At 36.8% G+C, this 11,205-nt stretch overlaps 1 protein-coding gene across 1 annotated transcript in view; it reads left to right on the top strand.

The window, feature by feature from the left end:
- Positions 1-1,597: 1,597 nt before the first annotated feature.
- LOC107562139 (receptor-type tyrosine-protein phosphatase beta-like) overlaps positions 1,598-11,205 on the top strand; it is a 37,116-nt gene continuing 27,508 nt past the window's right edge. The window contains exons 1-5 of the mRNA XM_016246716.1: positions 1,598-2,006; positions 2,179-2,467; positions 5,684-5,947; positions 7,336-7,599; positions 8,345-8,614. Of these exons, the coding sequence (XP_016102202.1) occupies positions 1,953-2,006; positions 2,179-2,467; positions 5,684-5,947; positions 7,336-7,599; positions 8,345-8,614 (1,141 nt within the window). The 5' untranslated portion in view covers positions 1,598-1,952. The remainder of the gene's footprint in view (positions 2,007-2,178; positions 2,468-5,683; positions 5,948-7,335; positions 7,600-8,344; positions 8,615-11,205) is intronic.

The following is an 11,205-nucleotide window of genomic DNA, read 5'->3' as shown; positions in this document are numbered from 1 at the left end:
TGTGTGCTGGGTGCAAGAATTGCACCTGCTCAGTGATCTGACTGTTGCCATCTGGTGGAGACCATCTTCATCAGGCTTTCACTATTCACCCAAGCCCTAAAAAGCAAGGGAACCCTGTTGAGATTGTTCTCTGATCCTTCCAGACTATTGCAGGATGAAGCAGATTGTACTGGGCAACAGCTTGGTAATGAGGGGAACATCAATGCAGCTGATGGAAGTTAACTAGAACACCTTGATTCAGTGGTACACAAACAGACAGAAAAAAAACAGGAGCCGTCTGTGCAGCAGGTCAGGCAAAGCAGAGGCAGACTTATGTTAGGCGACCCACTCTCAGACCCAAGGCACCAACGCAGAGTCAGATGTTAGTTACACCATCAGCACCTGGAGCATCATTGCTGAAGTTACCCAGTATATTTATACCAGCAGTGCCAGGTTTCCAGGGTGTGCCATTGTTCCAGGGTGTGCAAATGGTTCAGAGAATGCAGATGGTCCAGGGAATGATACAGCCACTGTTACAGCCTGCAGCTGTGTAGGCACCAGCTCACAGCCTGATGCACCAAATCCAGAAGCCATGCCCAAGAGACCCTACAGGAAAACTGTAGTGGTGAACATTCGTAAGAAGTGCGGGCAATTCAAAACAAGTGCAATGGGACATGGCCAATACAGGGGCAGGGTGTACTGCCCACAGACTGAGACTGTTACAAAACAGTTGTGGTTAGAGGAAATGTGGAACCATTTCCAAATAATTAATATATTTTTATGTATTGTAACGGGGTGAAGAATCACACGACAAGAAATCTCAATCAATACCCCGGAGGGTGGATTTATTGGGGTGAGGGGTGCTCGTGAGAAAGGAACAGGTAGGTGCTCCGGTGCTGTGAGTGCTCTCTTCCGTCTTCCCAGTGCAGAGGGTCCGTGCAGTGCTCCTGTGGGGGCTGGTCGGTCACACGCTGCTTTCTGTGGGGAAAATGAGAGGGCGAGTTAGTGCTCAGTCTCATGGAGGAATTTCCTAGATGGCAGGGCTTGCATGGCTCATGTAGCCGCCGCCTGATGAGGTGCAGCTGTGACCGATCAGCCTGTGATGATGATGGCCACTTGTTTCCAGGGCGACGCTGATGAAGCTTCGGGACGCTCGTCACAGTATATTGTATATAGTGTGAACAGTTGTTTAAATAGAGTTTACCAATAATACTTGTGTTGAATATTATTTAACTTATTTAATGTTTTATTGTTTTTTTATTATTTAACATTTTTTAATTGCTGAATTGTCTACCATTGCTGAATTGTTCTTGATGTTAGACCCAACATGTCTCCTAAAAAAGTTTTCATAAGTTTTGTTTTTACATTCAAACATCTATGATTAACAAATTATCTTGAAAATGAAATAATTTTCCTTTATACAACTCTCTTGATGCAAGAACCTTTACAAACCAATTGCTAGTACAAGATTTCTCTGTTCAACACATCCTTCTGTGGGAGCGCTGAGAACACAGGAAGGAAGTGGGGTTGGGCTGTGCTGTATGTTCATGGAGCCCAAAGTAATTGACATCTATTGTTCCAGCAAAAGTTCCATTTCACTGACATTTATGACCTTAAAGCTTCTAAAAAATATTTTTGCCTCATTTTTGTGCAGCTATAGTAGAGTTAGAGTATTTTAGGCAAAAGACTGCCATCAGAGAGACTGTGCAACGTGTCTCCACTGGACTACGAAAAAACAATGCTTCTGTAGACATTTGATTGAGGATATCCTTTAGAGACTGGATTATTTTCCTTCACACTTTCCTGATTGTTGTGGGCTAATGAGTGAAAGTGAGCAGTTCCCAAAGAGGTCCTCCAGACTGGATTATCAGAAATACTTTAAAACAACACTCTGGAATATACACTAAAGAATGATGTGCCTTTTTCAACTGAATTTCTGTGTATTAATCAAAATCATTTAAAAAAAAAAGAAAATGCTGAGAAGAAAAACCATTCATGTAGCTCTTTGGGTAGCATGTGGAATATTGGTAAGTTTTAATAAACATATTTAAAATAATACTAATACTAATAGTCTTCTTGTAAAAACTTGATTTCTTCTTTCAAAAAATACTTTCCTATATGTGGGACTTATGCATGCTGTTTTATGAGTCCAGTAAAGTGTTTCTAACTTTTTTTGTCTTTTTTCTTTTTTTTATGTAGAGTACCGTGGTGGTAGACACAAAGGAATGTAGCATTAAAGTTGTGAAGGCCATTTCTACCACAGACTCAATATGCATCACGCTGGACAACGAAGATGTGAAATGCCAATACACAGTTTCTGTCAGGGACCGACACAATGATTCAAAAGACTGTCATCAAGACCAGGAACATTTCACACATTTTGAGTGCAAAACTGAGAATTTAGATCCTGGAACGTGGCATCAGCTCGATATAATATCAAAAGTGGATGAAAAACAACAGACTCAACACACTGTCTCCCTGCCAACTAGTAAGAATCCTGCTTTTTAATATTTGAATGTTGTATTCTTTGCATTGTGTTCAATCTGATACAAGTCAAGTCAAGCATCGCTACATCATTACTATCGCCGAGCAAACCTCTATAGCAGTATTAAACTTGAGCGTACGTAACTCACAGCGTTTATTATCCAGACATGAATCATTCCTCAAATCATGTTGTTTATTGAAAGAGGAGCTTTTATAGGATGTTATTTTACTAAGGGTTAATACTTAGAAGTGGTTAATTACAGAGACACAGTTAAAAAAGTACACAACAATGGTGACTCTAAAGATAAAAATGCCTGTTTTTGTCAAATGCCATTAAATTTGAAAATTGAATTCTTTTTTAAACATCATAACTCATGCTGACATAGAGTGATGGTATTTCATCAAATCAGTGTAAAACAACAAAAACAACAACAGCAGTAATGATATAATAAAATGACAAGCAAAACACAAGCTGTCTCTTCAACATTTTTCTAATTTGGCTGGCACAAAAATGTGGCCTCATATTTTTAGAAAGCAAACTTACCATCATATAAACCACAAAGAATATTATTTACTCACTGTTGCCAGTTCCACAAATGTGGCCAGGTTGTAAAGAAGTGGTTGTGCAATATTTTTTAATTGTATCATTTACTATTGATTTATTTATTACTGCGAGCATGATATATATAGTTTGTTTGATGCTAAATAAATAAATGAAAAAAAAAAGATTACTTTAACTAAAACGTTCTGTGCTTGCAAAGATAATATGTCTGTATAGTATTTTTTTTGTTGTTGCCATTTTGCATCCATATTTGCTGTAAGATGAGATGTATCACATATGTATTTTTATTATAATAATACATGATATAAAAATTATTTAAAAAAAAATCTGGATGCAGATACACAATGTGCGAGCTGAGAATAAAATAAAGAGAGTAAAATAAAATAAACTTTGCTTTGTTTCAATAGTGCTTTATAATTAAAATAATTGTATAAAATAATATTGTGTTAAATATGTCACAGCCACTGGAGCCTCATCAATAGGGCACATATGTGCTTACTAAAGTGCTGCAGTGAGGACATATTTTTGTAGGCTAATCTGGAAGTTAGCATCACCCCCGACCGACAAAAAAAATGACATGATAATCTTCACAAATTGACAACCTTTATGAATTTAGCCTATATACAACTGCCAGAAGTAATAAGTTAAATGTGGACTATAAACTAACTACACCACTGTTGCATTACTTTAAACGTCACCACCACTAAGTTTCAACAACTCTTTCAGTCTTGATTTAAAAAAAAAAACATTTTCCCTGAAAGTCTGAGTTAGAATAGTTTGCAAGAGCACGATTATAAATACTGAGGATGTAAAAGTGGATTCATGAGTACATGAGTTTTCCTGTTTGACTTGATGTTTCATGACCCTGATCGACTCTGTAGCCCCATTTAACTTGTTAGCAACCCTCTTTTTGAAGTAAAGTAAAAGCTTTAAAAATCACAAAGGGGTATTGTAGAATAAAACATGAAAATATCTTGAGCTTGTAAAAACCACAGACACAGACATTATTTCAGATATTTAACCAAGAACCAATTCAAAAACCCACTTCAGAACATTGGAACAGGAAGTGCAAAAATTCTAACTAGTGTCAGGGTTTTGACCTACAAAAATATATAATTCCTGCAGCACTCTGTACCTTTTAAGTAAACATAACCTTGCTTTGGAGCAGGCAGAGAGAGTCTGCCCAAAATGACTCGGCACATTTGTCTGAACTGACCCATTCAGGAAATTCTCAAATTCATAATTCCATAAAAATTGTTTAAGTAAAATGTTTAAAATGTGGATTTCTGTACACACTTAGACTGAGAATGAAGTTGAAGTATTAACACACTTTTGTACTTTAAATCCCCTTTATGGGAGCAACTAGATGAAACTACTTGAAAAAAACACAGATTATGTAAATCTAGAGTTCTATGTGTTGAGCCAATTCAAATGGCCAAGTGTCAAAAGCTCTTATAAATATGAGGAAAGGTTGGCCTGTACAGATAATGTGCTGTGTATATGTAACTGGGCTAAACTCCAAAACAGGAGTTTGACTGTGGGTCATTTCTTTCAGTTCGTTCACCCCCTCCCATCCGGCTCATTGTTCTTTTGTTCTAATATATACAAAGACGCGTTAGCGCTCAGAGATCTGATTACAGTGACAGTTATATAACATGTACAGTGGACCCCAACGGGATATTTAGGTTACTTATGATTGCATTTAAGAACAAAATATAAAAAGTGAAATAGAAAGTGACTAAAAATCTGTAGCTGTAAATATGCATTAAAATATCTCTAGGCATATCAGACAGAGGCTGCTTCATACAGATTTCTGTGATTAAATCAAAAGCAATGGTAGAGGCAGTTATTCTCATTTTGTATTTTAGTTATTCAGCCGTGTATTTGATTAGCTATCTTAGATAATTAACATGATTAACATGATCAAAAATTGTTAAATAAACAATGACTGGGTCTCAAGGAGAAAGAGAGTGAAAAAAGTCATTAGCAGAGGTTGCCTGAATTTGACTTTCAACCTTAAATGTTTCTTATCCTGTTTTCTCACAATACCCTTTCAACAAAGCCTAATTAGGAAGAGCTTTCTTAAAAAAGCAAAGAGCAGCGCTGTCATGTTTGCACATAGGTTGTTAGACATTCTGTTCCCTTCAGTGAGAATAATTCACAGCAGGGCACATTGTGTCCACACCTTTTCTTTTCTATGTAATCTATCATATTTTAAAGATTGTTATGAAAACGTCTGTCAGAAACTAAAAAACCAAAGCGATCACTGCTTATCATCTGCATGATTTGCACCATTTAATCTATAAATATTACTTCATTGCAATACGTACATTTAATTGTGTCATATATACACTTTCTAAAACATGCTTTTAGTCAAGTAAGTAAATTTTAGAGGTTTTCAGTATTAATTGCTTTTAACTTGACATGCCATATTGAAAAAATGCATCTGCGTCAGTCATGGCACTAAACAGTTAAGCTACAGCCAAAGTTCTAAAAAATTTATTATAATATATGTCTGCCACAGACAGATTCACTTTAATCTATTTTTATGTAGATTTTAACATATTTAATGCTTTTCAAATTGTCCTTATTTTAACATATTGTATGTTTTTTTTTTGTATTTCACACTGTTGACATTTCTGTATGTCTCTTGGTTAGGACCTTCAGCAGTGGAAAATCTCTGGGTTTCTGGGGACACAAACAGCTTGGAAGTTTCATGGCAGCCTGGTCCAGGCAAAACAGAGCAATATCAGATCAAGCTTATAGACAGCAGAGGCATTGGTTCTATCTGGAACACAACAGTTGTTAGCACAGCAACCTCGTATACAATAAAAGGGCTGATTCCTGGCCGACTCTACAATGTCACTGTCATTACAGAGGTTGGAGAGCTTCAGAATTCAGCGTCTAGACAAGCACAAACAGGTATTTTGCATTGCATCAAGTAATGAATGAAATAACAAATGAACAGATTTGACAATATACACATTAAAATGTTGCTTCTGTCATCACTCTTTTATAAATGTGAATGTGTGTGCGGCTGTGATCATATATTTGCCTGTATGATTTCCTCTGCTGTATTTTTAGGCAGACATGTTAACACCCTTTCCTGTTTTGAGTGCTGAAATGTCACTTGTGGCTCATGTTATGTCACGTTACGTCATGTTGTCTCAATCATGAAACATGTTGCACTGATTATAAATTCCTACATTCATTTAATTTGTGCCATTTTATTTGATTGATGTTCGTTGTCGATCTTTGAGATCTTAACAGCAAATCCTCTAACATAGGGTGACCATACGTGCCATTTTCCCAGGACGCGTCCTGGCCAGGATTTCTATATTGCCTAAAATATCTAGGTTTTGGCTTTGTTTGCGTGTGCAGACCGATCGGTGTATGACGCGTCCTGGGAAAATGGCACGTATGGTCACCCTACTCTAACATACTTAACTTGATTACATTCAGTTTATTTGGCTTATCAAATCACTGTGAAGCGGCTTAGACACAATCTGCATTGTATAAAGTGCTATAGATCAAATGTGGTCAGGTTCAGTCATTCAACATATTTTTGAGTTGAATAAAACCAAAATAATTTAGAGAATAATGAAGAGTATAAAATAAAAACACTTACGGCATTACAAAAGATATCAAATATCTTGCAAATGATTGCATCTTCAATAAAAGTTGACACTTAAACACTCGGTCACAACAACCAGTGATTGATGTAATGAAATTGTATTTTTTACAGAAGTTCGCTCAGAGGCAATAACAAAAGACAACTAACATACAACTTAGCACAAGAAGCGTTATAGCTAACAAAAGTAATACATTTTACACACACTCTTACACTAAAGTAAAGTCACACACCACACAACACATCTCAGGGGGGCGAGACATGGCACCATTTTTAACTAAAAATGGAAAATGTTTTATACGATTTGGCCGTTCATTTACATGACAATGGTGTTTTGGGGGCCAGGGAATGCAAACTTTTGAAAACATGTTTCAAAGTGCACGCTTTTGAAAATGATACTGTTATTGTCTCTTTGTATTTTGAAAAATGCTATACAAATAAACATGAATTTAACAGATTTTTTATTTATTTATTTATTTATTTACAAATGTCCTTAGTCACCTTAGTCAATACTTCAAAGTCAACATGAAACAGTGTTGCGTCTCATTTTGGTTGAAAAAGTGGGTATTATATACCCTAGTGGAGCAAGAAGATCTCTTTATCTCTTTTGGACTTTAAACATAGGCATTATATCATATTTAGCGAGTAATGTAACTGACCTCTCCATCTCTTTTTACAGTACCAGCTGCTGTTTCTAACCTCAGAGTGGAGAACAATGGTGACCAGAACACCCTCAGAGTTCTGTGGGATAAAGCCTCTGGTGATGTGGACAGTTACCTTGTCAGTCTGACATTACCTGGTTCAAACTCTATTGAAAAAGCCTTGTCCCCTAATAGTACAGATGTGGTGTTTGACAGTTTGAGTCCTGGAAAGACCTACCAAGTATCAGTCAGCACCAGGAGTGGAACACTTTCTAATAAGACAAGGATCACAGTAAAAACTGGTAAGTACAGTTTATTTAACTCATTAACAATCCAAGACACATTTTTTTTCAATAGTGAATTATTTATTCATAAATATCATTACATTTTGCTTTCCTAGTGTTGATGCTCATGTGGTCGTAATCATTGTGGGATGTGTTGCGCTACTCAGACAGAATTTAAATTTGGTCTAATCAAGGTCTTACTAGGCATACAAGAAACTTCCAGGCATGTTGAAGCTAATCGGCAAAAGTATACGTATACCACTGCACCAAAAGAGACCGATTGAAAGGTGTACTGTAAAAAATCATGTGTTTTACTTATCTTTTGTAATCTGGTTGACCAAAATGCATCTTATTACCAGGTGTAAACAGGGCCTGTGTGATGGACGAACAAAGACAAACGCAGTAATTCCCCACATTTAGAAGACTATTTAACACTGGCCTCAGGCCTGAAGAAAGCCAAAAGCCAGATTTGAAAAGTGACCTATTATGCCCCTTTTTTGTAACATACGTCTCAGGTGTCCCTAGAATAGGTCTTTGAAGTTTCAGCTCAAAATACCTTTAGGCTATTATTTCATGTTGTAAATGCCCGTTTTGGGGTGGAAGCAAAAACATAATTTTCTCATGACACTGCAGTTCTTTGTCATCATGAAAGTTTATTTTTTGCATGCATTTGAAAGTCTTGTCCGTTTAAACTTTCAAAACGCTGTTATATTTAACAGTTGCATTTTATCATTTGCATTTAACATTGTGTTTTCCCTATTAGAACCAGGGAAGGTGTCAGATCTGGTGATGGAGAACCTGTCTGATCGTGGTGCCCTAAAGATCACCTGGACACCCCCTTCCGGAGAATGGGAACACATCCGTGTGGTGCTTTCAAATGGAAGTGAAATCCTTGCTAACCAAACTGTGGACAGAACGGCAAAGCAAACACTCTTGTCATGGCTAAATCTGCATCCTGGCAAAGTGTACAGCGTGGCGGTCAGTGTAGAGAATGGAGGCCTGGCTAATACGGTCTATTACGAGGAGGAAATAGGTAACCATGTGTCAATACTCTGAATCGGTGGTTCTCAACTCCAGTCCTGGGGTCCCACCAGCACTGCACAATTTGTATGTCTTCCTTATTTAACACACCTGATTTAGATCATAGGAGAGAGCTCCATGGACTGAACTGGCAGCCTGGTCTCATGTTTATACGTAGGTATTAATACGTAACAATTACAAGCACAAAACGTAAATTTTTGTATGTTTTTATTAATGCTAAAACGTACAATTTAGATGTATTTCAACGTTTAAAACGTACAAATCGCTACGTATATTAGCTAAAAAACGTACAAATATTTACATATCTTTTATATCATTAAGATATTCGTATCAATGCATTTATATCAATAAGCGATTTAGATTTTTAGACACCTTAACCTACCTCCAAACCTAATCCTACCCATTTTACAGCGAATATGCATTTTTATAATTTTATTGATACGCAATTTAGATTTTTAGACCCCTTAACCTACCCATTTTATAGCGAACATAAAAGGATATAAAACGCAAATGACCGAAATATGCAGGAAAATAACCATTTTAGTAACATAGTTTTAGTCTCTAATCCCACTCCTACTTATAAACCTAAACATTTCTGTACAGAATAAAAAACATGACAGACAGATAAATGCAATTACAATCATTTATGTATTGCAAAAATGTCAAAAGCAGCACCAAATGTAATCCAAATGATGCGTTGCACCCGCAGTCCTCTCTGGCAGAATACAGTAGGTTTGTGTGATCCAGAGCAGAATTTATGTTGTTAATCGCAGAAAATATTATCCAGATAATTTTCCCGATCCACTCCGTGAACTCGTGAATGCGCGCACGCATCATTCAAACACACCTCACCAGAAACACAGCTTGTCGCAATCTGTGATGAATGCAGGCGAGAGCCAATGAGCGTTCGATTATCCTGCCGTAAAACCTGTCGTTTGAAGCGGCAACATTTGAATTTGTAAAGAGCGTGTCAGTCAGCGCGGGCTTTGCTGCTTACGGTCACTAGACTCGCTGCTCGGGATGGAGAAGAAGATCGCCGAAAAAAGGCTTGGATTTGGGTCTGTTCCTCGCAGTCGTATGGATTCGGAAGATCTGGATTACGGCGCACAAATAAAATTGTTTCATTTCGTAATTATGTTGCATTTTTGGTGTATTTTATAGTTCTATTGTTAGTCACAGCATGTTGGGGAAAAAGCGCCTTTTGTGGCCTACGACAATCAAAGTAAACATTAGATGACAAGTAAAGGTTAAACGATCGCAGAAATGTTATTTATTTTAAGGTTTAAAGTGAAGTCTTGTTTAACATTATGTAGGCATATTCTTGGAAACGAGCTGGCAGCAGAAATCACACAACAAAACGAAATGTTATCATTTCATAAGTAAACAATTTAATAATGCAATTGAAAACAAGTTAATTCATATGACAACAAAAAACAAATAAAATTAATGCCGCGATTTCAATATTCATAAGGAATCATTTTTAGGTGTCGTAAATACGTCAATTTTGTACGTTTAGATGCTGAAAATACGTCAGTATTGTACGTTTTAGTGCCTGTAAAAACGTATGTAAATGTACGTTTTATAGAACCACATGTTACGTAAAATACATACGAATTATCATGAGATCACGTTGGAACTGGGTGTGTCAGATAAGAGACATACAAAATGTGCAGAGCAGTGGGTTTCCAGGAGCGTAGTTGGGATTTTCTGCTCTAAATATTTATTAAAAAAATCTAAAATTCATTAAGGAGAAGACACATTTACACCTGTTTTTGAAATTGCTTTCTGTTGATAATTAATTATAATTCATTTTAACATTGCTATACTTGTGTGTAAGCCTTTAAAAGTGCTTGGGCCTGAAAACGCTTGGAATTTCAATTTGATACTAAAGAACTCTTTTCAGTCCGCTTTGTTCTCCAGTTTAATCTTTTTTCTGACACCCATTTCAAGTGTTGGAGTCTCTACTAATTAGCTGATGAGTTGAATCAGGTGTGTTTGATTAAGGAGTGTTGGCGTACTCCAGGTACGTGGTTGGGAACCACTGCTATGGTGCATCTCAATAAATGCATAATAAATTAGAATGTCGTGGAAAAGTTTATTTATTTCAGTAATTCAACTCTAATTGTGAAACTCGTGTATTGAATGCACACAGACTGAAGTAGTTTAAGTCTTTGGTTCTTTTAATTGTGATGATTTTGGCTCACATTTAACAAAAACCCACCAATTCACTATCTCAACAAATTAGAATATGGTGACATGCCAATCAGCTAATCAACTCAAAACACCTGCAAAGGTTTCCTGAGCCTTCAAAATGGTCTCTCAGTTTGGTTCACTAGGCTACACAATCATGGGGAATGCTGATCTGACAGTTGTCCAGAAGACAATCATTGACATCCTTCACAAGGAGGGTAAGCCACAAACATTGCCAAAGAAGCTGGCTGTTCACAGAGTGCTGTATCCAAGCATGTTAACAGGAAGTTGAGTGGAAGGAAAAAGTGTGGAAGAAAAAGATGCACAACCAACCGAGAGAACTGGAGCCTTATGAGGATTGTCAAGCAAAATCGGTTCAAGAATTTGAGTGAA

This window comes from Sinocyclocheilus grahami, unplaced genomic scaffold (genome assembly GCF_001515645.1).
Source record: "Sinocyclocheilus grahami isolate Dianchi unplaced genomic scaffold, SAMN03320097.WGS_v1.1 scaffold809.1, whole genome shotgun sequence".
Classification (NCBI taxonomy): domain Eukaryota; kingdom Metazoa; phylum Chordata; class Actinopteri; order Cypriniformes; family Cyprinidae; genus Sinocyclocheilus; species Sinocyclocheilus grahami.
This window is presented reverse-complemented; position numbering and strand designations above follow the sequence as displayed.